This window comes from Syngnathoides biaculeatus, chromosome 15, assembly GCF_019802595.1.
Source record: "Syngnathoides biaculeatus isolate LvHL_M chromosome 15, ASM1980259v1, whole genome shotgun sequence".
Classification (NCBI taxonomy): Eukaryota; Metazoa; Chordata; class Actinopteri; order Syngnathiformes; family Syngnathidae; genus Syngnathoides; species Syngnathoides biaculeatus.
The window spans coordinates 2,058,864-2,086,442 of record NC_084654.1 but is presented as its reverse complement, the minus strand read 5'-3'; the positions used below and the strand labels follow the sequence as shown (position 1 = coordinate 2,086,442).

Sequence of the window (27,579 nt, the reverse complement as noted above, 5' to 3'; positions counted from 1 at the left end):
TGCCAAATCAACATTAGATTTGTTGATCCTGCTAAAAAATTTCTACAGAAATTCTATAGAAATCTATAGAATTCTATATAATTTGTACAGAAAAACTTGTTCTATTGAACTTTGGCTGTGACTTTCTATAGAATTTCTACAGAACAATAGAATTTCTATTGAAATTCTATAGGACTTAGGTCCTAAAGTTCTATATTTCTTTAGAAATTCTTTAGAAATGTCTATAGAAATTTTTTTTTAGCAGGGAATGCTATTAATATAGGCTTTCCTGATGACAGTTAAACTGATACTGCATTTTAAATACTTTTAATCTGTTGAGTCACCTGAAACTTTGGGTAGAGAGCAGTATTGCCTGACAGCATGTCCCCAACATAAGCAATAGAGGAGGCGACACGCTCCCATACAATGTAGTCAGGCTCATTTTTAAGATACATGGTAAGGTTTAAGGCATGGCCATAGTCAATGATGTCTGCCCTGAACAATGAAAATAAAAATTTTACTATACACTGGTCATTAAGATTTCATTTGTAGTGTTTAATTTTGTCCTGCACTTTACCTTGCTAGCGCAAATACATCGTCAATATAGCTTGTGCGGTCAGCTGCATCAAACTCCTGCATAAGAAAGAAAATGAAGAAAAGTTACAAAGAATTCTGCAGTCACAGCACTGAGACAAGACTGAGCATTTAACTATCAATGTTGACAAATTGCTTGAAGGGTTTTCATTTTCAAATGACTGCATTTATCAGTTTTCTTTCCCACTATTTACTGATGTAGAATGCCAACATAAATGCTCAGTAGAAAGGTTAATATTATCAAAATAATGCTATGTTTTGACTGATAACTGTTAGAGAGGTATTCATTTAACAATGTGTGTATTATTGTGATTGTAAGTTGCCGTCGACTAAAACAGAACATGATATTTAGACACGTTTCTAATATTTGATCATATAATGCAGAAAAAGGAGGCAACCAAAATATAAGAATCCCCGCACCACAGAATGATTGCAGTCAATTTTAACAAGAGGAAACTTTTGTAAATCTGTCCTTGAGATTTTAAGTCGTGCTACAGAATCTGTGTCCATCTACATATATGAATGTAACTATTATTGTATGTGGCGGCATGGTGACACAGCTGGAAAGCGTTGGCCTCACAGTTCTGAGGACCCGGGTTCAATCCCGGACCCGCCTGTGTGGAGTTTGCATGTTCTCCCTGTGCTGCATGGGGTTTCTCTGGGCTCTACTGTTTCCTCCCACATTCTAAAAACATGCAACATTAATTGGACACTCTAAATTCCCCCTAGGTGTGATTGTGAGTGCGACTCTTTGTCTCTATGTGCCCTGTGATTGGCTGGAAAGCAGTTCAGGGTCTACCCCACCTCCTGCCAGTTGACAGCTGGGATTGGCTCCAGCACTATTGCGACCCCTGTGAGGATAAGCGGCTAAGAAAATGGATGGATATTATTTTATGTATAATTTAAAAAGGGACATTATGGAACATTTATTTCTGGATTACCTATACTCTAAGCAAATTATGTGAGTTGTTGCCCCACCAACAACTATCAAATCCATCCATTTACAATACCGTTTATACTGTTGAGGGTCACGAGTTGCTGGAGCCTATTGCAGCTGACTTTGGGTTAAAAGGTGACTCCACCCTGGACTGGTCACCTGTCGGTTGCAGGGCATTTTTTTGACACAGACAACCATTCACACTCGCATTCACACACTGAGAGGGAGCTGAACCCACAGTGCCAGTACCTTCATCAGAGAAACATACTGCTACACCATCAGCTCACCACCAAATGTGTTTGTGAGTGAGCCGTTGTGGATTATACATCCATTCATCCATTTTCTTCACCGCTTATCATCACAAGGGTCGCGGGGAGTGCTGGAGCCTATCCCAGCTATCAACTGGCAGGAGGCGGGGGAGACCCTGAACTGGTTGCCAGCCAATTGCAGGACACATTGAGACAAACAGACGGACTCACAATCATACCTCAGGGCAATTTCGCATGTCCAATTAATGTTGTATGTTTCTGGAATGTGGGAGGAAACCGGAGTGCCCGAAGGAAACACAGAGGTGGGTCCGGGATTGAACCCGGGACCTCAGAACTGTGAGACCTACGCTTTACTAACTGAACCACCGTGCCACCCTATATATACATATATATAGAAATATACATACGATACAGAAATATCAGAAGATGCATATTCAAATGAATGATTTGAATCTACCAAGTAGTCTTTTTGAAGCTGTTGGCAAATCGCATTCCATATTTGGTCATCATGGTTGACTCGGTAGAATCCAATGTGATCATTGTTGATCTTCAGCAGACCGTCCACTGAAAGTGAGTAGTCACTTAGAACATGCTCTGAAAAACAGTGAAACAAAAGCTCAACTTTAGATTGGCCAGGAAGGATTAATTTTGAAATTTGCTCCCTAAAATGTATTGTTAATTTAATATAAATAAATGAATACATTCATTTGAATGCGTATATCCAAAAGTATTGGAACAGCGAGATCAATTCCTTTTTTTTGTTGTAAACTGAAGAGGTTTCAGATCAAAAGATTAATATGAGAAATAAGTTCAGAATCCAGCTTTTATTTCATTGTATTTACATACGAAGAGTTTGTTTTCAAAACGAGACATAGGCATTTTTTTCAGATTTACGAAACTCGCGCCAAAATTATCCATTCGGAGCTGGATAATTGGAAATCTGTGGGTAAAATAAAAGAAACACTGAAACCTCATCTAACTTTTAATGTGTGCTCCCATTCTTTATAATAATAATAATTTGGGGGAGAGTCTTCCTTTAAGCAAACGAAGACAAAGAGCTGTCTATGAGAGAAAAGAACACAATGTTGAATCTGAGAGAAATGTGAAAATCGATCAAAGCATTTGCACAAATAGTAGACATAGCCAATAAAACAATTTGGAGTATCCTGAAAAAGAAAGAAACTACTGGTGTAGTGAGCAACAGATAAACAATTCATCCGAGGACATCAACAGTTGTTGGCGATAGAAACTTGAGAACTGTGAAGAAACACGCAAAGGCAAAAGTCAGTGACATCACTGCTAACCTTCAATGTTCCAGGAAACTTTGAGAGTAATAATACAGAAGCCATACCATTTTATCCATTCATCCATTTTCTGAAATGGTTAGCCCCACAAGGGTCGTGGGATTGCTGGAGCCAATCCCAGCTGTCATCGGGCAGGAGGCAGGGTATACCCTGAACTGATTGCTAGCCAATCACAGGGCATATGAAGACAGACAGCAGTTTTGGTCACAATCACACTTAGGGGAAATTTAGAGTGAACAATTAATGCATGTTTTTGGGATGTGGCAGGAAACCAGAGTACCCGGAGAAAACCCACGCAGGCACAGGAAGTACGTTCAAACTCCACATATGCGGGGCTGAGATTTGAACCCTGGTCCTCAGAACTGTGAGGCCAATACTCTGCAGCTTTTCGACCGTGCCGTCCGCAGGCCATACCATAAGATGCAAACCACTCATTTGCAAAAAGAATTGGAATGTCAGATTGGCACTGCAGGAGACAGCGAGATTTACCCGTCAAAATGTTTGCAGTTTGCTGCTAAATCAGATTAACAACCCCGAGATTCAATTTCTTGCTCATCTATTTTTTTTCTTCTATTCCGGGTTGGATTATTATTAATTACATTTTTCCAGTGCCTGCTGATGCGAAGCTATCATCATGTAGGCACTTGAAGATTTAATCAATGGATCTTTTGATCATTTTTACATACAAGGGAGCAGTTTCCAACATGATGACCGCAGCAATCCTTTAAAAAGTCTGAAAGCTAACTTGTTGAGTACCACAGAAAATTTGCAACTCAGCCCACCCGATGCCCAAATTCAAGTCCTCCCCTCAATTGACAAGAAGCTATCACTTCACAATGTCATGTCTTTGGCTGCAGTATCTTATATTGGAGCCTGCGGCCTCTCATCCACTCTCTCTCCTCTCCCCTGTCATTCAGCATCTTCCTCAAGCCACATATCTGTTACTAATTAGCCCTCATTGCCATGTGTATACAACCCTGCCTGTTCCTGGAAATCCTTTACAAAGTATTGCAGCTTCGTCAAGTAGTTACATAGCACACATGCCTCACGTAAACCACTCTATTTCTGGTTTCATTTATGACTCCCGTGTCTCTCTTCGTTCAGTGTTTTACCATGTTTTCTTGATCCACGTCATTCCTGCCTGCCACTCACCCTGTAAGTTGGGCACATCAGGACATGACATTGGAAGAAATCACTGAAAGGCTGCACTCCCTTTTGCAACAGGTTTCCCTCCTCTCTCCAAAAAATGCAATCCTTTCAATTCCCAGTAAGTACCCATTCTGAATCCGCAGTCTCTGAGCCACTTGGCTTCCCTCACAAAGAACTGCAGGTGCTAATTTAATTTCTTCTCAACTGCACACTAGATTTCAATCTTCAAACATACAGTTATCCTACCAAACAATCCAAAGTAGGATGTCACTAATCTCCTCAACTGCAAAGCAGCTAAATGGCCCAGTTCCTTATACCACACCTCCTCCCCGGTACTCCATTAATTCAATTCTTTTTACGTCAAACTATGGACATCTCAGGGGAAAAAAAAAAAAAAAACACCTATTGCTTCCTCACACTCACCTTCTTCTTTTCCTTTCGGCTTGTCCCATTCGGGGTTGCCACAGCATGTTCTCTTTTCCATCTAAGCCTAATTCCTGCATTTTCCTCTCTAACACCAACTGTCCTCAAGTATTCCCTCACAACATCAATCAACCTTCTCTTTGGTCTTCCTCTCACTCTTCTGTCTGGCAACTCCATCCTCAGCACCCTTTTACCAATATACTCCCTCTCTCGCCTCTGGACATCTCCAAACCATTGACGTCTGATCTCTTGAATCTTGTCTCCAAAACACCAACCTTTGGCTCTCCCTTCAATAAGATCATTTATAATCCTTTCCAACCTGCTCACTCCAAGAGAGAACCTCAACATCTTAATTTCTGCCACCTCCAGATCTACTTCCCGTTGTTTCTTCAATAGCACCGTCTCTAATCAGTAGATCATAACTGACCCCATCACAGTTTAATGAACTTTGCCCTTCATCCTAACAGACACTCTTCTGTCACATAAACACACCAGACACCTTCCGCCAACTGTTCCACTCTGCTTGGATCCGTTTTGTCACTTCCTTACCACACCCAGCATTGCTATGGATTGTTGAACCCACCCTAGCTATCTCTTCTCCCTGTAGCCTCACACTTGCCCCTCCACAGTTCTCATTCACGTACATATATTCTGTTTTACTTTGACTAATCTTCATTCTTCTCCTTTCCAGTGCATGCCTCCATCTTTCTAATTGTTCCTCCACCTGCTCCCTGCTTTCACTGCAAATCACAATATCATCTGCAAACATCGTGGTCCAAGAGGATTCCACTCTAACCTTTTTTGTCAGCCTATCCATTTACCACATCAAACAGGAAGGGGCTGTTGGAAATTTATTTCTAAATCATCATAAACTTAAGTTAGTAATCTGACTCCAATTTGTGACCTTACCCAACTGCCACTCATCCAACAATATGCGCGCTCGTTCTGCAATAGAAAGGTATCAGGAAGCCGGCATTTTCACACATGAGTGGATTTATTCCTTCAACAAACACCTGGGTCTTGGGTCCCTCTCATTACAACCCTGTACGTCTCTGTTCCCTGCAGCCGACGTACTCTACATCCGAGTTTCCCAGAACAATTTTTAAAGTACAATCTACTAATTCACTATTGGTTCTGTGTCTCCTGCAGTTATCCTTGGCGCTCTCTCATTGGTCTCCTTTGGTCCGCCGGATGTTGGCCCAACTCCTCCCCTGCAGACTCGCGTGCTGGCTCCTCCTGGTGGTGGTTTCCTGACAGTAGTTTTTCCACCAACTGCCTCTGAGTCCTCTCGTCTCCGCATCCTCCTTGCAGTTAGCACCGTCTGTTCTAAAACATTCCATTCTTGCACCACATACCCTGTTTCGTTCCACCAGTCACACGCTCAGCACTTTACAGTCTCACACTTTCATACACAGGATGCAGCAACATCTAATGAACTACTTTAAGCTCAAACTCTTATATTCCTTTAGGGCTCATAGCTGATCCCTGATGCATTCCCACCTCCACCTTAAATTACTCTGCCACACCTACGGCACACCTCACCACTATTCTGCTGCCCTCATACATGTCCTGTACCATTCTCACATATTTCCCTGCCACAGCAGACCTAGGCATGCATTACCTCACTTCCTCTGTTGGTACTCTGTCATAGGCTTTCTCTACATCCACAAAGACACAATGTAGCTCCTTCTGACCTTTTTCATTTATCCACTAGTATCCTCAAGGCAAATAATGCATCTGTGGTACTCTTACTTGCCATGAAATCATACTGTTGCTCGCACATACTTCTGTCCTGAGTCTAGCGCCCACTAATCTTTCCCATAACTTCATTGTGTGACTTATCAACTTTATTCCTCTATAGTTTTCAGAGCTCTGCAAATCACCTTTGTTCTTAAAAATGGGATCCACCACACTTTTCCTCCATTCTTCAGGGATCTTCTTGCCCGCTAGTATTCTATTGAATAAGTCGGTCAACAACTCCACACCCAGCTCTCCAAATTGCTTCGATGCCTCCACCAGTATGTCATCAGGACAAACTGCCTTTCCATTTTTCATCCTCTTTAGTGCCTTTCTAACTTCCCCCTTCCTAATCATTGCCACTTCCTTGTCCTTCACACTTGCCTCTTCTACTCTTCCTTCTCTCATATTCTTCATTCATCAACTTCTCAAAGTATTCGTTCCATCTATTTAGCACACTACTAGCACCAGTCACCACATTTCCATCACGATCCTTAATCAGCCTTACCTAGTGCACATCTTTCCCATCTCTTTCCCTCTGTCCGGCCAACCTGTCAAGAGCCTTTTCTTCTTCTTTTGTGTTCAACCTGGTGTATATGTTGTCATATGCCTCACTTTTAGCCGTCGCCACCTCTACCTTTGCCCCATGTCACATCACAATGTATTCCTTTCACCTCTCTTCAGTCCTTTCAGTGTCCCACGTCTTCGCTAACCTCTTTCTTTGTATGCCTACCTGTATTTTTGGATTCCACCACCAAGTCTCCTTCTCTCCTTTCCTACCAGAAGACACACCAAGTACTTACCTGCCTGTCTCTCTGATCACCTTGGTTGTAGTGGTCCAGTCTTTTGTGAGCTCCTCCTATCCATTGAGAGCCTGTCTCGCCTCTTTCCAAAAGGCTGCACAAAATTCTTCCTTTCTCAGCTTCCACCACGTGGTTCTCTGCTCAACCTTTGTCTTCTTAATCTTCCTCCCTAGAGTCATGCTACACACCACCATCCTATGATGTCGAACTACACTGACCCCTACCACTACCTGACAGTCAGTAACCTCCTTCAAATTACATCGTCTGCACAAAATGCAATCCAGCTGCGTGCTTCTGCCTCGGCTCTTTTAGGTCACCCTATGTTCCTGCCTCTTCTAGGAAAATGTGTTCACAACTGCCATTTCCATCCTTTTTGCAAAGTCCACCACCATCTGACCCAAAAAGTTCCTTTCCTGGATGCCGTACTTACCCATCACTTCGTCGTTGCCCCTTTTTCCTTCGCTAGCATGTACAGTACATTCCAATCTTCACCAATCACAACTCTCTCTCTCTGCAGGATGCTCAGAACTACTTCATCTGGTTCCTTCTAGAATTTAATATCATTGCACTTTCTATCTGTCTAACCCTCCCACTTGGAACACCATGACCTCAGTTGCTCACCCGCCTCCTGTTCGGTCCACTGTACTTTCGTTACTCACCGTTGCACCCACAGGAATGTCAGAGTCATCTCTTTCAGCAGCTGTGCATGTATTGTGGTCTATCAGGTAATTTCATTTCCTCTTGCCCCCTCTGATACAAAGACCAGGCTCACCGCGATCTGTGAACGTCGTGGTTAGCAGTCTGGAGAATAAAAAGCTATGGAGGATTTCATCCAAGACTCCCTGGCTGCAGGACTCATATGACACTTTTCATCTCAGGGACAGGTTTTTCTTTGGATAGAAAAAAGACACCAGTCACCACCCGTGTATCAACTCCAGAGGACTCAATGCCACAAACCCATCTCTGACGGCCCCATTGCCACTCACCAGAAAGCACTGCAACACTTCCTTGGATTTTTCAAATTCTACAGTCAATTCATCCATAACTAAGGCAAGGTCACAATCCCCCTCACCAGCTTCATATCCACCAGTTTCCCCTTTCAGTGAACCCCCCGCACCCTCCCAAGCATTTGGAAAACTCAAATCCATTTTCACCAATGCTCTCATACTGTCCCATCCTTCCAGTTCGTGGTGGAGGCCCATGACTCTAGAACAGGGAACCTGTGACCCAGAAACTCCACCCATGTGCTCTTTTTGCCTGTCCCATTGCAACTCCCATTGCAACCCCCATTGCAACCCAACTCATGAAAAGTGGTCATTGCTTTCTTTTTACTTACTCTATGGGACTTTGGTTTCCCTTCTTGATGCACCCCTTCCACATTCTCCTCACTTACCACTCCCACCATACACATATGTATTTCCATGGTAGTTGTACTTGTATGTATGACTCATGTGATATGGTCCCTTGTCTTCTGTACCCTTGTTTTGGCTATGCTGAATTCATATACAAGTTCAATATCATAAATCCATCCATTCTCCAAGCCACTTATCCTCACAAGGGTTGCAGGAGTGCTGGAGCCTATCCCATCTGATTTCAGGTGAAAGGTGGACTACTGTTGCCAGTCAGTTGCCGGACACGTATCAACACCATCACTGAGCGAGAATCGATACCACACTGGCTGCACCAAAGTCAGGTATACCACTACACCATCAGTGAAAATTCAATACTTCAATACATAACACCTATCACAACTTCATATGTTGTAATTCAATACACATAATCACAAAATGCGAAAAAGACCTCTGAGTATTTACTGACATTGAAAACTCAGGACAAATATCTACAAATACATTATCAATGACAAAAAAAAGTTACAGCTAATCCAACTCAAAGTACTCAATCGATCAAGATACACTACTTAGTACATACATAAAATAGGCTATTTAAAATTATGCACATATAGGACTAAAAATTCACTGGAAACTTATTTTCATGCTCTTTGGCATTGTATCCCCAAACAATGCCAAAGAGGCAGAACAGCACAATGAGAGGGTGGTTATCACAAGACTATTGAAATTCCAGGTGGATATCTGTCTCCATCTTTCTGGATCAGTCCTTCAATTGCTCGTACACTAAACCCAGATTGTAAACTACAATCCTTGTTCACACACATAGGTATGATATGATGAATGAACCAGACTATCCTACCTGTGCTGCTCTTGTCAAACATGACTGACATGTTCTTATTGCTCTTCACGGAGTGTGACTTGATTGGGATAGTCCACTTGTAACTGTGGCAAAAATACACAACATGAACTCATGTAAAACTAATTCCAGTACCACTGATTATTCCTCAATCTTCAAATAGAGTTACCATTCAGATTTAGTAACATTTTATGCAGAATAATTATTTCTCGGGGGGCTAAGAGGTATTTTAAATTAAAGGAGATGTCCGGTCGTTTGAATTAACAATGTATCCAATAGGTCATGTCATCTGTACTGTACCTTGATAATTTGAGGTTATCATATCATTTTCCAAGATGCTTATCCTCACAAGGGTTGCGGGAAAGCTGGAGCCTATCCCAGCTAGCTTCAGGCAAAAGGCAGACTACACCCTGAACTGATTGCCAGTCAGTCGCAGAGCAGATATTGACACCATCACTGAGCGGGAATCGATCCCACGCTGCCCGCACCAAAGGCAGGTGTGTGTACCGCCACACCATCAGTTACTCCAATTTGAGGTTAATCATCTCTAATTTAATGGTGTTTTGAGATTTTTTATTGGCAATTATGAATGTTCAAGGGCGCCGCCATTTTGGCGAGTTGCATGACCTACGTGCGTGGATGTGATGTAATACATGTGGCAACAAAGAAAAAATTGCCATTTTGTATTGTTTTCAAATGCGATAACACCATGATCGGACACGGTAAAATACCTTACTTTATCGCAAAATTTTGCCATAATTCGGATAGAAATAACCTCCGGAACGTTCAGTGGCAGCAATAAAAAGAATCATTTAAGGACCGGAAACTGGAGTGCCCGGAGAGAACCTGCAAACTCCACAATTCTCCACACACACACACACACCACACACACACACACACACACAACACACACACACACACACACACACCACACACACACACACACACGCACACACATGCAAACACAAAACTTCACAAATTCCACACTTAATACGTCACATCTGGACACGTAGGTCATATGACTCGCCAAAATGTCGGCGCCCATGAAATTTATACTTATCGATAAAAATCTCCTCAAAGACCATTAAATTATAGATGATTAACCTCAAATTATCAAGGTACAGTACATATGACATGACCTATTGAATACATTGTTAATCCAAATGACTGGACTTCTCCTTTAAGTAAATTAAACTAAACTATTGTTTAATCCTCTGTGATTGCCTGACAAATAGTTCAAAGTGTACTCTGCCTCCTGCCCAAAGATAACGGGGATATGCACCAGCACTCCCGCGACACTTGTGGGGATAGGCAGCTCAGATAATCGATGGAAAGATGTTTAATCCTTGCATGAAAAAACTTTGTTGTTACAAGTGCTTGTAGGCTTCAGGCCATAAAAAACATACATTTTTCCCTTGCTATTGCTTTTAAGGTCTTCAGTAACCATTTGCCTTCAAATGTTTTTCAGTTGCTTCATTAGTCTGTTTCAAGTTCTGTAGTATTTGGCTGAGTCATAGGCAGAGGGCATGGGAAGAGCGCATCACAATAAATCTTGGAGTTAGAATTGTTATATGTGTCAGCAGTCACAGGTTTAAAAAAAACAAAACGTGAGCACTAAAGACTTAATGAGCAGTTTTTACAAGATGGGTCATATCTCCCCTGTGCTTAAGTCAAAAAAGGCATGCAGGTGTGTGCATTCCTTGTCCACTCAAATCTATCATTTACAAATACTCATAGCCTGTTTGACTAAAATGTGGGCATTCCCAGGCAAATCTGGTCTTGCGTGCATGGTCATGGATTTCAACTCTTTCTCTTGTTCTCTCACATTGTCTTTATTTTTTAGACATTTTCGTTTTCCTGTATTTATTACCCGAATGGTGAAGGAGGTTGGTTGACATCAGGATTAGGATCCAAGAGGAAACGATTTTGGGTCAATCTGAGCTTTGTCACATCTGTGACAGTCAAGTCAACCACTGGATAACCCATCTGCTTGGTCCATGTGTCCATTACCTCTCCAATTGGCAACCCACTAACCTATCCAGAGAAAAATGTGTATTGTTCAGTCATTGGAACAGACAGGCAATATAATTTAATCAAGAAACGGACATAATCCAAACGCACATTTGCTAGAGATGCCCAAAAGTTGTCAGTTTTAGCATTCTTGAAGTAATAGTCTTTTAAATATTTCTGCAAAAACAAAGAAGAAGTCTTTAATAAATCAGATTAAACACTGGAGAACATACAAATTTGCTCAAATTTAATTCAGGATTAATTTTTTTCAAGCCTTCCATAGCCTTCCACAGGCTACTTACCTGACAGCCAGCTCTGAACACATCTTTACCCATCCAGTCCTCAAGCATTCTGAGAACTGATGCTCCCTGCATTAAAAAAAAAATAATAATCAAAAGTGGATATATAAATCTTTTAATTAAATTCCAGTGATACAAGGAAACATTTTGCCATGGCCAAACCTTGCTGTATGATATTGCATCGAACACAGAGGTGATCTCTGCTGGGGATGACACATTCACAATAATTGGGTGGGATGAGAGTAGGGCGTCATCAACCATAACAGGGAGTACATCACTGATGATCATTATGTCCCGCTGCAAACCAAATGAAAGAGACTGGAATCAGTGTATTGTGATACTTGAAGTAGACTATTTTTCTGTGCAAAACTACCATGCCCCAGCTGGGCTCTGCTTTCTCCACACCGATGTACTCAAAGAAGCTTGCAAAGCCTTCATTGAGCCAGAGGTCATCCCACCAATCCATAGTCACGATATTTCCAAACCACTGCAAAAAAAAAAAATCACACTAGCTTTAGTCAAATATAATTATTTTATCATCAAGTAGGCACATATTTGACTTAAATATTATAGTTTATCCTCAAGCACTTGGAGAGTGAGGTTTGTCATGATGTAGCCACTGCACATCACCAAAATAAAGATGAAGTAGAACAATCAAAATCTAATACAATATAAGGTTTCACAAATTTATTACATTATCTTTTAAGTATTTCATCCATTTTATGCATAGTACCTTCATTTTCACAGGAGAAAAATACATTTGGTCAAAACATGCCTTTAGTCTTAAAGGGAGTCTGAGAGTTCTCTAACCCAAGAATTACATTATATTATATTATATTATATTATATTATAAATTTCCTCTGTAGACACTCTGCTTGGACTTCACTGCAGCCATCAGACAAGCAGTACTAAAGGTGACTGCAATTTACCAGGAGGTGCAGTATATTTTCAGAAAGCTAGCAAGACCCAGGATTCATGATATACACACTATTAAGGCTGTGTAATTGGGCAATTTGTTGAAAGCAGTGTGTTAAAAAAAATAGCAGTGTGGCATTCAATCAGTGAAGTCATCAATTTTGTGAAAAACAGATGAATTAGGTGGCCCCTATTTAATGATGAAGCCAGCAGCTATTGAAGATGCGTTTCTCTTTAGAAGCCTGAGAAAAATAGGTCGTTCAGCACATTGTTCAGAAGAATATTTTACTTTGTCTAAAAGTTTGATTGGAGAGGGGAAACCTGATAAAGAGGTGCAAAAAAATATAGGCTGCTTTGATTAAATGATCTCTATTGTCTTAAAATGGAGAGCAAAATCAGACGTGGCAGAAAATGGTCAAGCATGTTGGTGCAACATCATGATATGGCCATGTTTCTCCTACAATGCTGTTGGGCCAAACCAGGGATCATGGATCGGTTTGCATGAGTCAAAATACTTGAAGAGGTCAAGTTTCCTTATGCTGAAGAAGACATGCCCTTGAAATAGTTGTTTAAACAAGACAATGACTCGTAAACATGCAAAGTCTTGGTTCCAAACCCGTCCATCCATCCATCCATCCATCCATCCATCCATCCATCCATCCATTTTCTACCACTTTTTGGGGGTCGGGTTGCGGGGAAAGTAGCTTCAGCAGGGATACTCAGACTTCCCTTTCCCCAGCCACTTCTTCCAGCTCTTTCCCGAGGTGTTCCCAAGCCAGCCGAGGGACATAGTCTCTCAAGCATGTCTTGGGTTATCCCCTTGGTCTCTTTCCAGTGGAACATGCTCGGAACACCTCACCAGGGAGGCGTCCGGGAGGCATCCGAATCAGATGCCCCAGCCACCTCATCTGGCTCCTCTCAATAAGGAGCAGCGCCTCAACACTGAGCCTCTCCCAGATGACCGAGCTTCCCCACCCTATCTCTAAGGGAGAGCCCGGACACCCTGCAGAGGAAACTCATTTCGGCCACTTGTATCTGGGATCTTATTCTTTCGGTCACAACCCACACCTCGTGCCCATAGGTGAGGGTAGGAACGCAGATCGACTGGTAAATTGAGAACTTCGCCTTTCGACCGAGTTCCCTCTTAACCACAACGGACTGAATCAAAGTCCGCATCACTGCAGACACTTCACCAATCCACCTGTCGATCTCCCACTCCATTCTTCCCTCACTCGTGAACAAGACCCCCAGATACTTGAACGCCTCCACCAGGGGCAGGATCTCATCCCTGACCCAGAGAGGCCACGCCACAATTTTCCAACCGAGGACCATGGTCTCAGATTTGGAGGTGCTGATTCTCAACTCAGCACTTCACACTCAGTTGTGAACCACTCCAGTGAGAGCTGGAGATCACGGCTTGTTGAAGCCAACAGAACCCCATCATCTGCAAAGACCAGAGATTCGATTCTGAGGCCACCAAACCGGACACCCTATACACCTCGGGTGCACCTAGAGATTCTGTCCATAAAAGGTATGAACAAAATCGGAGACAAAGAGTTCATCTCTCACCGGAAACGAGTCCGACTTATTGTCGGCAATGTGGACCAAACTCTGACAGCAGTCGTACAGGGACCGAAGAGCTTGTATCAGGGGCTTCAGTACCTCATACTCCCGAAGAACCTCCAACACGACTCCCCGGGGGACACGGTCAAACGCCTTCTCCAAGTCCACAAAACACATGTAGACTGGTTGGGCAAACTCTCATGCACCCTCGAGGATCCTGCCGAGGGTGTAGAGCTGGTCCACTGTTCCACGGCCAGGACGAAAACCGCATTGCTCCTTCTGAATCCGAAATTCTTCCCGACGGACCCTTCTCTCCAATACACCTGAATAGACCTTACCAGGGAGGGTAAGGAGTTTGATTCCTCTATAGTTGGAACACACCCTATGGTCACCCTTCTTGAAACGGGGGACCACCACCACAGTCTGCCAATCAAGAGGCACTGTCCCCGATGTCCATGCGATGTTGCAGAGGCGTGTCAACTAAGACAGCCCCACAACATCCATAGTCTTTAGGAACTTCGGGCGGATCTCATCCAGCCCCCAGGGCCCTGCCACCAAGGAGCATTTTAACCACCTTGGTGCCTCAACCCCAGAGATAGAAGAGCCCGCTTCAGAGCAACCATACTCATCTTCCTCATGGGAAGGCGTGTTGGTGGAATTGAGGAGGTCATGGAAGCATTCTCCCCACCGACTCACAACATCCCGAGTTGAGGTCAGCAGAACCCCATCCCCACTATACACATTGTTAACGGTGCACTGCTTCCCCCTCCTAAGATGCCGGACGATGGACCAGAATTTCCTCGAAGCCATCCTGATATCATTCTCCATGGCCTCACCAAACTCCTCCCACGCCCGGGTTTTTGCCTCAGCGACCACCGTAGCTGCTTTCCGCTTGCCCAGCCGATACCTATCAGCTGCCTCGGGAGTCCCAGAGGCCAAAAATGCCTTATAGGACTCCTTCTTCAGCTTAACAGCATCCCTCACGGTTGGTATCCACCAACGTGTTTGTGGGTTGCCGCCACGACAGGCAGCGACCAGCTTATGGGTACAGCTCCAGTTGGCTGCCTCAGCAATGGAGGCACAGAACATTGCCACTTGGACTCAATGTCCCCTGCCTCCTCGGGGACGTGAGCAAAGTTCTTTCGGAGGCGAGAGTTGAAATTTCTTCTGACCTTCTTCGTCTTCTTATTATGGTGGAGGGGTTTGTGTGTCCTGATGATCATCGCAGCTAAGTTGTCTGGGGCTTCATGCCCCTGGTAGGGTCACCCATGACAGACGGGTCCTAGGTTAGGGACCAGACAAAGTATGACTCCAAAGCCCCCATGATGAGTACAAAAATTTGATCTTGGTTTCCCTTGCCCAGATGCGGGTCACCGGGGCCCCCTCTGGAGCCAGGCCTGGAGGTGGGGCTCAAAGACGAGCACCTGGTGGCTGGGCCTGCACCCATTGGGCTCGGCCGGGCACAACCCAAAAGGATAACATGGGTCCCCCTTTCCATGGGCTCACCACCTGTGAAAGGGTCAGAGGGGTCGGGTGCAATGTGAGCTGGGCGGTGGCCAGAGGGGACCTTGGTGATCCTATCCACGGCTACAGAAACTAGCTCTAGGGACATGGTTCCAAACTAAAAAAGTTAATGTCATTTAGTGGCCACCCCAATCCACGGACCTTAATTCAATCAAGAACTTGTAGTGTGACATCACAAATGCAGTTGCTGAAGCAAAACCAAGAAACGTAAATGAATTGTGGAATGTCGTTAAGGAATCTTGGAGTGGATAACAGCTGAAATGTTCTACAAATTGGTTGACTCCGCGCCACACAGATTTGAAGCAGTTATAGTAAAAAACAAAACAAATCAAAAAACTTCAGGAAATAATGGGATCCCTACAATCCCTCATGCAACAAATCTCCCTCTTCTTCAAAGATGTAAAACCCACCTTCAATTACCCGTTCTGAACAAACAGCCTCCAAGCCGCCCGTCCGCCTGAGCCCTACTCCGGGACCTATGAGCATGTAACCACTTTATATTCAATTTCTCAGCAGTCTTCAACCTCCAACAGTACAGTTATCCCATTGAACAATTCAAGGTCACATTTGTCACTCACTTTCTCCGTCGCAATGCAGCCAAAATGTCCATCACACTATTTCACTCCTCTCCGGTACTCCAGTCGTTCAGGTCCTTTTCCACCAAACTTGAAAAAGTCTTTGATCACCCCATTCAGGGCAGAGAAAGGTGCTCGTTGCACAGAAGCTCATGCCATCGAGTTGATGATCCTTACGGTTGACTGCAGGGGGGATGACGGTGCTCCAAGGAGATTTTTTTTTTTTATAATTCTGTTGGAGCAGCTAAAAGACAAGCTTGCTCCTGGGATGAGCCCTCTTCTTTCAAGGATCTTTTTGCGGAGAAAGCTCAGAGAGGCGGGCTCGGGCATGTCAGATCACTTCCCCTGTGAGCACTGTATTGTGAACACCTCAGTCGCCTTCTGCACCTCTTATTGCCCTTTCCTTCCCACCCCTGTACCAGATGAGACCTTGCAAATTGGTAATATACGACTAGATCTCCTGGAATGTCAGTGTCTCGTTATTCAGTGATTGCATTTATTGTGGTCAATCAGGTGAGCCAAACCACCATTTCCTCTAGCTCTCCCATGCTTCTGAACACTCTTGTTTTTATTCAAGACTCCACTCACAACACATCTATTGTAGCCCATATATACTCTGGTCCAGATGATAACTTTATTCACGATGATGTATTCAGCTCAAACTCCCTCTCCAACCACTTCTCTCTCCCACGAAAGTCACAACCCTTGATGAGTCATATCATCTGTCACCCACCAAACATTGCCATTCACCTCGTTTTTCTGTAAATTACTGTAAAAACATAGCTTTTTGTCATCCTTACCCCTGAAGCTCCATTTGTTCTCGGTATTCCTTGGCTCAAAATACACAACCACACCGTTGACTGGGCACTCTTAGCTATCACCAGTTGGAGCCCTCACTGCTACTCACACTGGCTGCTTTCCGCTATACCGCCCTGTAATAAACGACCACCATTCACCACGCCGGTTGACCTCTCCCATGTCCCAGAAAAAGAATACAATATCCCCGATTTTTTTTTAGACCTGACCATTTCTCCACCCCACACTGCCCATATGACTGTCCAATTAATCTGCTGCTGGGGGCCCCGTTTCCCTCTATCTGTCTCTAACATTTCCTAACGTGAGAAAAAGGCAATGGAGGACTATATTCATGACTCACTGGCTTCCAGACTCATTCATCCTTCTCTGCCTCCAAGAGCAGGTGGCTTCTTTTTATTTTGCATAGAAGTAGACCATTTTCTGCCTCTGTTTTCACTCCTGTGGACTCAATGACATCTCCATTAGAAATAAATCCCCACTACCCGTCATTGAACTGTAATTTGAATCCCTCTGTGATCCCAAATTATCACGAAATTGGACCTATGAAACATCTCTCACTTCATTCCTATCCACAGCGGGATGAATGGAAGACTGCATTCAATACCCCTCTTTGACACTTTGAATATTTAGTCATGGCATTCGGATTAACTAACGCCTCCGCAGTCTTTCAATCATTTATCAATGACTGTCTGTCATGTTCAAATGGTTTGTTTTTGTTTATCTGGACAACATGCTCATTTTCTCACGCTTCCCCAAAGAAGAGCATACTCATGTGTGCCAGGTCCGCCAATGTCTCCTCGAAAACCCTATCTACGTCAAACCAGAAAAATGCGATTTCCATCTCTCTGTATATTTTCACGGCTACATCACACTTCCCAGCGGTCTATTGCAATCAGACTCTGCCAAAATTTAAGCTATCATTGACTGGCCCATTCCCACCACTCGGTGGGAATCCAAATTCCACTGCGGTTTCATCAAATACAGCAAGATCGCTATTCCCTACACTGGCCTTACAACCACCAGCTTCACGTTTCATTGAACCCCAGCAGCATCTCAAGCTTTCAGCCAGCTTAAGACCCTTTTCACCTGTGACCCCTCCCTCAAGTTTGTTGTGGAGGCTGATGCCTCAGACTCTTGAGCAGGGATGTCCTCTCACACTGGGAAACCTTGTCCCAAAAACTTAAACCCTTGGCCTTTTTCTAATGATATATAATAATGTAAATATATAACGATGTTGGCAACCAAGATCTGCCCGCGATTATTTAACTATTAAAAAAATAGAGGCACTGGCTGGAGTGGACTGATTTACCCTTTGTCATCTGGACAATTAAAGAACCTTCCCTACCTCCATTCTGCCAAACTCCTTCATTCATGCCAAGATCTCCCTCTTTCTGACCTGATTTAATTTCAGCCTCTCCTTCTGACCTGGGTCCCGCAATAGCAAACCCGATGTCCTATCCCACATATACCCATTCCTCCCAAGCCCTGCCAAACACAAACCTATCTTCCTTCCCTCCTGCTTCATTCATGCTGCCACATGGAAGAAAGATTGGATAGTTAAACTCACCCAAAAGACGCTGACCCCAAGACCTATGGTCTACCTGAACCCACAGGCTCTGATGTCCTGTAGGAGCCCCACAACTCCAAGATCACATGTCATCCTAGCATCACTCTCACTATTCACTTCACCCATTTCTGGTGCCCAAGGGTGCTAAAAGGATACCTGGGAATTTGTCCAAGCCTCCTCTGTCTTAGCCAGATGAAGGCTTCTCACCTGCCTCCGGCTTGTCTGCTGCACTTCTTACTCGTCCTGAGCTGACGTTGGACCCACATCACTCTAGACTTCATTACTGGCCTGCCCCCTTTGGAAGGTAACGCAATCATTTTCACTATTTTTAATTGATTTTCTAAATACATCAATTACGTATTACCCCTCTTCAAGTTTCTCTTTGTGTTTGAAACTGCTAACCTACTGTTCTCCTCCATGTCTTCAAACTCCATAGTATCCCCATTGACATCATCTCAGACTAGGATCCTCACTTCTCTTCCCTGGTTTCAAAGGAATTATGTTTGGCACTAAGCACAGCCGGCAGCTTTTCTTCTAGGTACCATGGACAGACCAACTTTCATACAGCGTGTGCTAATACTAGTGGGAATCAGTGCTTTGCTTCATTGCATTCATGGCGTCCTACAGTTTCCAACCTTTTTTATTCAAAGAACAGGACCAAACAGTGGCGGTTCCTGTGGTGAGGGATCACTTCAAAGAGTACAGTCCATATGGAAGAATGTCAGGGCAGCCTTGGTCCGATCTGCGGAAACAGCTTGCAGAACATTGTTCCCCTGTGCCTGAGCACAAGGTGGGTCAGACCGTTTGACTTTTCTCAAATAACCTCCTCATCCAAACATAGTCCCAAAAAACCATGCCACGCTTAATCGTTCTGTTTACCATCACTAAGATCATCAATCCCATGTCCATCAAACTCCATCTCCCAGAGTCTCTCAAAAGAATCATCTGACCTTCCTGATGTCAGTACTCAAACCTGCACTCACTTGCACTCTGAACCCTCTGGCTATACTCCCTAGGCCCCCTCATGTTATTAGTGACCATCTGGCCTTCACAGTTTCACAAATTCTCAATGTGAGGCCCAGGGGGAGCGATTACCAGTCCTTGGTGTACAGGTAATGGGTTATGGTGCAAGCAGCTCACCCAGGGAACCCTGGCAAGACACCGGGAAGGGTCCACTGAGAAAAGGGTATTGTCATGAGGCACCCTGCAGTACCATTGTTGGAGCCTTGGTGGGGCCTTGTGCTATCTGGTCATCTATCTTTTCTCTTCCCTCTCTCCCACACCTTCCTTGTCTTCCACCTCTCACCGATGGCATCTCATTACAATCTGCATAAAAACCTGCCAGACCCCAAAAACTCTTGCCGGAATGTTACAGCTACTCCAGCTGTACAACAATTCCCAAGCATTCACATAACCTACGTTATTTCTCATCTCCTTTCTGACAACTGTGTCTCTCCTTGACCTCAGTGTTCCCTCCGTATTCCTTGTGCCCATGCCGTCAAGCCAGCCACCTGCATTCGTCACCACCTGCAATGCATTCTCTGCCTTTACAATCTACCAGACCACTTCAAGTGCCATCTCCAGTTCCCCTTTTCAATAAACTACTCATTATAACCACTAAGCCTCCATCTGTTCTTGGGTCAGGTCTCCATCCGATTGATCTCGATCCATTGAACATGCTTTTAACTGACAGTACTTTTTATGAGGCAAACATAAAAAGACAGTAATAACATGAACAAGCAACTACTGAACGTTGAGGTTTGGTAATGTATACCCACTTTTGAAATACTCCAAAGATTTCAACATTTTACTGGAAAAATATTTTGGCTTCCCGTGGCTCAACACCTGTGGGAGAAGCCTAGGGGTCAGGTACAACCTGAGCTGGGCGGTGGCAGAAAGCGGGGACCTTGGTGAACCGATCCCCAGCTAGAGAAGCTGGCTCGAGGGAGGTGGAATGCCACCTCTCTGGCAAGGAAGGAGCTTGAGCTGGTGTATGTCGAGATGTTCCGACTAGATATAGTCAGGCTCGCCTCCACACATGACTTAGGCAATGGGACCAGTCATCTTGAGAGGGTTTGATGAGAGGTAAGGGCATCTGAGCAGATGTGGGTATAGCAATTGCCCCGAACTTTGCCCTTTTGGAGTCCTTAGGAGTAGTGCAAGAGAGCCTTCCCGCTTTTAATCCCAACAGTTGAACACTTATACTCTATCTATCTATCTATCTATCTATCTATCTATCTATCTATCTATCTATCTATCTATATATCTATCTATCTATCTATCTATCTATATATCTATCTATCTATCTATCTATCTATCTATCTATCTATCTATCTATCTATCTATCTCTATCTATCTATCTCTATCTCTCTATCTATCTATCTATCTCTATCTCTCTATCTCTCTCTCTCTCTCTCTCTCTATATATATATATATATATATATATATAAACAGCTGGAGCAGCTGGAAAATGTTGGCCTCACAGTTCTGAGGACCAGGGTTCAATCCCGGCCCCCGCCTGTGTGGAGTTTGGACACTCTAAATTGCCCCGAGGTGTGCTTGCGAGTGCAGCTGTTTGTCTCGATGTGCCCTGCAATAATTGGCTGGCAACCAGTTCAGGATGTACTCCGCCTCTTGCCCGTTGACGAAAATGGATGTATATATATATATATATATATATATATGTGTATATATATATATATATATATATATATATATATATATATATATATATATAAATCACTGTCGGAATACTTTTGGAAACTCTACTTGAAGACACAGTACGTAATCAGTGGCATTAGCAAAAATCATAATTTAAGCTTGTGCATGAACATTTCACAAGCATCAGCCTTTGGACAAACAATTTTACAACATAGTACTGCACAGGGTCAAGGTTTATTGTTTATTGCTTTTAATAGTGTTGTGTCATAAAAGACGATCATTTGTATGTTTTATTACAAATCTTCCACTGGTGCATTCTTCCGTAACTTTGGACAGTTCATAAAATTTAACTGACTGCTTCCATGTTTCTTATCTTTCGTCTGAAAGCAGGTGTTACAGTTTCTGTGAAACAAATATTGAAAGATCCAATGACAAAAAGAGATTTAGTCCAATTGTGTGCAAGAAATCAATGCATTCTTGATTGACAATGACATGAGGAGTCACAACACTGCCAAAAGATACTAAATTAGCCGGATCTAAACATTTACACTCATTTGTGGTGAGGCATCTTAAAAATAGAAGGTCAAATATAGTTACATAACACACAGTTAAAACATAACATTTTCTTGCTTAGCTATTTATTGTATATATTTTTTCATTCTTCAAATTTCTTACTGTTGGAAAGTTTCATGAAGAACCATTACCTGGTGAACCAACTCATGGGCAATAACACTCGCAACCCTTTGCTTATTGTAGGACGATGATTGTTTCTCATCATACAGCAAGTTGGTCTCCCTGTAGGTGATGAGTCCCCAGTTTTCCATTGCACCTGTCCCAAAGTCAGGGATAGCTATCTTGTCTAAGTAAAACACACACATGGACACATCCACACAAACACACATACATACACTTGTAATTATCACACAATTTATTTAACTTTTCAGAAGAAGGTGTTTGTGACTATATATGATGATAAACGATGACTAATGAAATGTTACCCAGTTTTGAGATGGAGTAGTTCATATTGAAGTATTGCTCAAAGTAATCAAAAATTATTTTTGTTGTGTTTGCTGCATATGTTGCAGTTGCTAACTGACTTGGCTGGGTGTAGATTCTCAACTAGAAAGACAAAGAAAATTACATTTTGTTCCTGGTTATAATTAAATCACTAATGGGTGAAGGGATAGTAAAATTAGGAAGCGGTCATGGTAAACTCACGGGAATTCCTCGGGCAGATATTCTTTCCACATGAATGAACTGGTGCACAGCAAAACATACCAAATAGGTACTCATTGGAATGGACTTCTGGAATGAAGTCCTCATTTTATTGCCTGACAGACCTTCGGGGGGACTCTGAAGAGACAGTGAAAATTGGTAATGAGACTACTGTGAATGTAATTCAGTCTGCAAAACTAAGTACATATACCAGCTCCACAAAAGATTAGGCAAAAGATTAGTTCCTCTGTGTTGGTATTTACTGTGTTCAAACTCTTTTTTTTTTTTATACCTAAGGTATAAATTTCATATGTTCAGATGTGACTAATGTAAACTATAAACTCTACCAATTGGACAAAAAAAGTCATGTTTTTACACATCTTGAGTAATATCTGATGCATTTCACTTAAAATTAATAAATCCCACAAATGTGAAAGAGGCAATAAACAAAAACTACAGACCAAACAGTAGCCGAAAGACACCAGAGACAAAATTGTACAACTCCACATGGCTGGAAAGGGGTGCAGAGAAATTGCTAAGCATCTTGGTGAAAAAAGGTCCAGTGTTGGAGCAATCATTAGAAAATGGAAGAAGCTAAACATGATGGTCAATCTCAATTGGAGTGGAGCCCCATTTAAGATATCACCTCATGGGGTCTCAATGATCCTTAGAAAGGTAAGGAATCAGCCCAGGACTACACGACAGGACTTGGTCAATGACCTGAAAAGAGCTGGGACCACCGTTTCCAAGGTGACTATTGGTAATACACTAAGATGTCGTGGTTTGAAATCATGCATGGCATGGAAGGTTCCCCTGCTTATATCAGCACACGTCAAGGCCGGTCTGAAGTTTGCCAATGTCCATTGAGATGATACAGAAGAGTCATAGGAGAAGGTTTTGTGGTCAGATGAGACCAGAATGGAACTTTTTGGTCATAATTCCACGAACTGTGTTTGGAGAAAGACGAGTGATGTGTTCCATCCCAAGAACACCATCTCCACTGTGAAGCCTGGAGGTGGTAGCATCATGATTTGTTTTTTTTTTTTTCTGCACATGGGACATGACGACTGCACTGTATTAAGGAGAGGATGACCGCGACCATGTATTGTGAGATTTTGGGGAACAACGTCTTTCCCTTAGTCAGATATATTGAAGATGGGTCGTGGTTGGGTCTTTCAACATGACCATGACCCGAACCACACAGCCAGGAAAACCAAGGAGTGGCTCCGTAAGAAGCATATCAAGGTTCTTGTGTGGCCTAACCAGTGTGATCTGTCTGATCGAGAGAAGATCTGTGTGGAGGAGTGGGCCAAAATCCCTCCTGCTGTGTGTGCAAAACTGGTGAACTACAGGAATCGTTTGACCTAGGCTACTGTACCAAATATTAACATTGTTTTTTTTCAAGTGTTCAAATACTTATTTGTAGCTGTATCACACAAATAAATCGAAAAAAACATACATTGTGATTTACGGATATTTCTTTTTAGATTATCTCTCTCACAGTTGGCATCCACCTACGATGAAAATTTCAAACCCCTCCATGATTTCTAAGTGGGAGAACTTGCAATATAGCAGGGCGTTTAAATATTTATTTCCTTCACTGTAAGGACTGGATTGAGGTGTGGGAACTTAATGCTATTTAACTGCCTTACAAAGTCAGTGTTCACAAAAAAATGTGTTCTGCAAACAGTGTTATTTAAAAGTTTTGATTCCCACAGATTTTTACATCATCCATTCATCCATCCATTCTCCATACCACATATCCCGATCAGGGTTGCAGGCGTGCTGGAGCCTATTCCAGCTGACTCTGGATTTAACCGTGCTCATCAGAACCATGTGGCACTTATGCAAGCCAGTCATTCACCGTTCCGCCATTATTTATCACTGTAGGATCCTATCATCGAATGTTGTTGCAACTACAACACATACCTCAAGTGGCATGTTGGACAGGGCACCATAGGATGCATCATGAATGATCGAGATTTTATAGGTAGCCTTTTTGTTGGGTTCATCAAAGCAGGGAAATGATTTCCGTGCATCTGTTGGCTCATGATCAGTCGCAGCAATCTTTCTGATAGAACAAAGGAAAGTGTAGTCCTGAAACAGTGACTTTAAAAAAAATAAAATACAGAATGCACAGCTGAACCTTAATTTCATCATCATGAGTACAAAATGATTTTTTTTAAATTAATTTCTGCCCTGCGTCCCTCAATACTTCATGCTCGATGAGTTCCTTTGCAAGATAAAATTTTCTGACGACCCTTGTCTCCATTAAACAAAATCGATCATCGAGAGAACAGAAACAACAATGACTTTACCGAAAACTAGCTGTCCCTCCAAAATTTCTAAAATATTTTGAAACTGGTATACGAGGCTGACTAGACCCACAACACACATGCGCATATATGTACACACAAACCCATATATATTAAAAGATTTTCTTGCCCATGCAGGCAATATCTCGTTCAAGCTCGGGTCCTCTACCAGAGATCTGGGAGCTTGAGGGTTCTGTACAGGACTTTAGGTATTCCCAGTATTGCGCTTATCAGAACAGAGATGTAGGATGTTGTTCATGGTATCTTCATAGCTTGGGGGTGACTACGGGCATGACTATTGCCTTCATCATCCACATTTTATACGTAACATACTGTCTAAAATTCATCCATCCATCCATTCATTTTCCAGACTGCTTATCCTCACAAGGGTCACGAGTGTGCTGTAGCCTATCCCAACTTACTGACTATCTTCAAGCAAGAGGACTACACTCTGAACTGATTATAAGCCAATCACAGGCCACATAGAAATGGACAGCCATTTGCACGTACATTGAAACCTACATGCATTTTAGAGTTTCTATTAACCTACCATGTAATTTTTTTTATATGTGGGAGGAAGCTGGAGTAGTCAGAGAAAAACCCATACAGGTATTGGGAGATCATTCAAAAACTCCACACAGGGGAAGCCCCGTTTGTGTGTGTATATATATATATGGAGCCAATCCCGGCTGTGTGCGTGTGTGTGTGTGTGTGTGTGTGTGTGTGTGAGTGTACATGGAGCCAATCCCGGCTGTTAATGGGCAGGGGGAAAACATGCAAACTCCACAGAGGCATGGCCGGGATTGAACCCGGGTTCTCACAACTTTGAGGCCAACACTTTACCAGCTGAGCCACCATACAGTCTTTAGAGTGTTCAATGCAAGGTTGTGTTGACCACACCAAAGTATAAAAATATATTGAGTACATACATTTTATATATATATATATATATATATATATATATATATATATATATATAATATATATATATATATATATATATATGCGTTGGCCTCACAGTTCAATCCTGACCCTGTTCTCCCCGTGTCTGTGTGGGTTTTCTCCGGGTTCTCCAGTTTCCTCCCACTCCCCCAAAAAAACATGCCCTGCCTCCTGCCCGTTAACAGCCAGGATTGGCTCCAGCACTCCCGCTACCCTTGTGAGGATAAGCGGCTAAGAAATTGGATGGATTGATGGATGGATGGATGGATGGATGGATGGATGGATGGATTGAACACTTATCCCTCATGAGGATAAGCGGCAAAAGAAAATCTATCTATCTATCTATCTATCTATCTATCTATCTATCTATCTATCTATCTATCTATCTATCTATATCTATCTATCTATCTATCTATCTATCTATCTATCTATCTATCTATCTATCTATCTATCTATCTATCTATCTATCCATCTATCTATCTATCTATCTATCTATCTATCTATCTATCTATCTATCTATCTATCTATCTATCTATCTATCTATCTGATAGAGTAGTTAATAAAAAGTTGTAACATCTATTTGTAGTTCTATAAAAGTCACAAAAAAGATATCTTAGTCCCCGCCCAAAAAAAAGGAAGCATAAGTACGGAAAAATTAACAATAGGATGGGTCTCTCTCACATACCATGCCAGAATATAGCTTTGCATAGCATATAAAATATAACAAATAAATATGATCACAATAACAATTATTAAACAGGTTTTAACAGGGAAATTAATGTACTTACTTGGTAACTCCGTTTTCTGTGTAAACTACTCGGTAAAATCCCACCAAGGAGCCATTCAGCCACCCTTTGAAATCCAAACTTAGCACATACACTTCACCGGGGCCGGTGATCGGCAGCACCTCTGTAGCCTGAACCACCACATACTCATGTGGTTTATATTCAAAGCAACTCTTTACTGGCACATACTTCTCCCCTCCATGCCGGTCCAACAACCTTAGCCTGGGCTTGTCACTGACGAATGTCTCTCTGATATGAACCCACAGATGGCGGGTGGGCTTGCTGACTTCCACTTCAATGTTCACAATGCCAGTATAAGTATCGTCAAGAAGGTCTGGTTCCAGCAGCAAGTCATAATGGATCGGTTTCACATAGTCAGGCAGACGGAAATTTTTCCAGTCACCACTGCTGTCAGTGGAAGGCTTGCAGGGCCCCCTACCAGGTTTTGGGGGCTGCGTAGGCACCGTTGTGGGGGCTGGTGTAGAGTGTGTGGCTGTTGTGGTCGTATCACTCCGGGAAAGGCCCACCACAAGACCAACTACCAAAGAGCAGACTACTACTGTAATACAAATGATAAATATATGCTTGGCACGGATGTAGTATTGCCTCTTTTCATGCTCCAAGTCCATGGTGTTGACCATAATGACCAGCTTGAATGCCCAAAAGAATGGAAGTTGTCCCTGTACCAAACTGCACTTGTAGCTGGCTCTTCGAATCGATATATAATTTGCAAATTGATCTTACGCTGAAGTCTGTGTTCCTGAGGGTTTGAGAAAAGGAAACTGAGTGGAAAGAATCCCAGAGTGGCAAAACACATTCCTCAGAGCAATGAGCACGCCTCCTTGTGTAAATCAGTAATCTGCCAGTTAATAAAAAGAACTCCAGCTCAAAATGTGTGGCTTTGCTGAAAGGCTCCTTGATCCATAAAAACATAAATTTAACAACATATACACAAATGTATTAATACTATGTTGCAAAATGCTTCACATAAT

At 42.8% G+C, this 27,579-nt stretch overlaps 1 protein-coding gene across 1 annotated transcript in view; it reads right to left on the bottom strand.

Annotated features, from left to right (window-relative positions):
* Nucleotides 1-27,358, bottom strand: part of enpep (glutamyl aminopeptidase) — a 44,449-nt gene extending 17,091 nt beyond the window's left edge. The window contains exons 1-14 of the mRNA XM_061843735.1: nt 26,591-27,358; nt 24,475-24,616; nt 22,549-22,683; nt 22,329-22,449; nt 22,035-22,189; nt 12,083-12,196; nt 11,872-12,006; nt 11,713-11,778; nt 11,522-11,587; nt 11,271-11,434; nt 9,404-9,486; nt 2,237-2,373; nt 557-612; nt 324-474 (exon numbers count right to left, since the gene is read on the bottom strand). Coding sequence (XP_061699719.1) covers nt 324-474; nt 557-612; nt 2,237-2,373; nt 9,404-9,486; nt 11,271-11,434; nt 11,522-11,587; nt 11,713-11,778; nt 11,872-12,006; nt 12,083-12,196; nt 22,035-22,189; nt 22,329-22,449; nt 22,549-22,683; nt 24,475-24,616; nt 26,591-27,228 — 2,163 coding nt within the window. The 5' untranslated portion in view covers nt 27,229-27,358. The remainder of the gene's footprint in view (nt 1-323; nt 475-556; nt 613-2,236; nt 2,374-9,403; nt 9,487-11,270; nt 11,435-11,521; nt 11,588-11,712; nt 11,779-11,871; nt 12,007-12,082; nt 12,197-22,034; nt 22,190-22,328; nt 22,450-22,548; nt 22,684-24,474; nt 24,617-26,590) is intronic.
* Between the last annotated feature and the right edge of the window lie 221 nt (nt 27,359-27,579).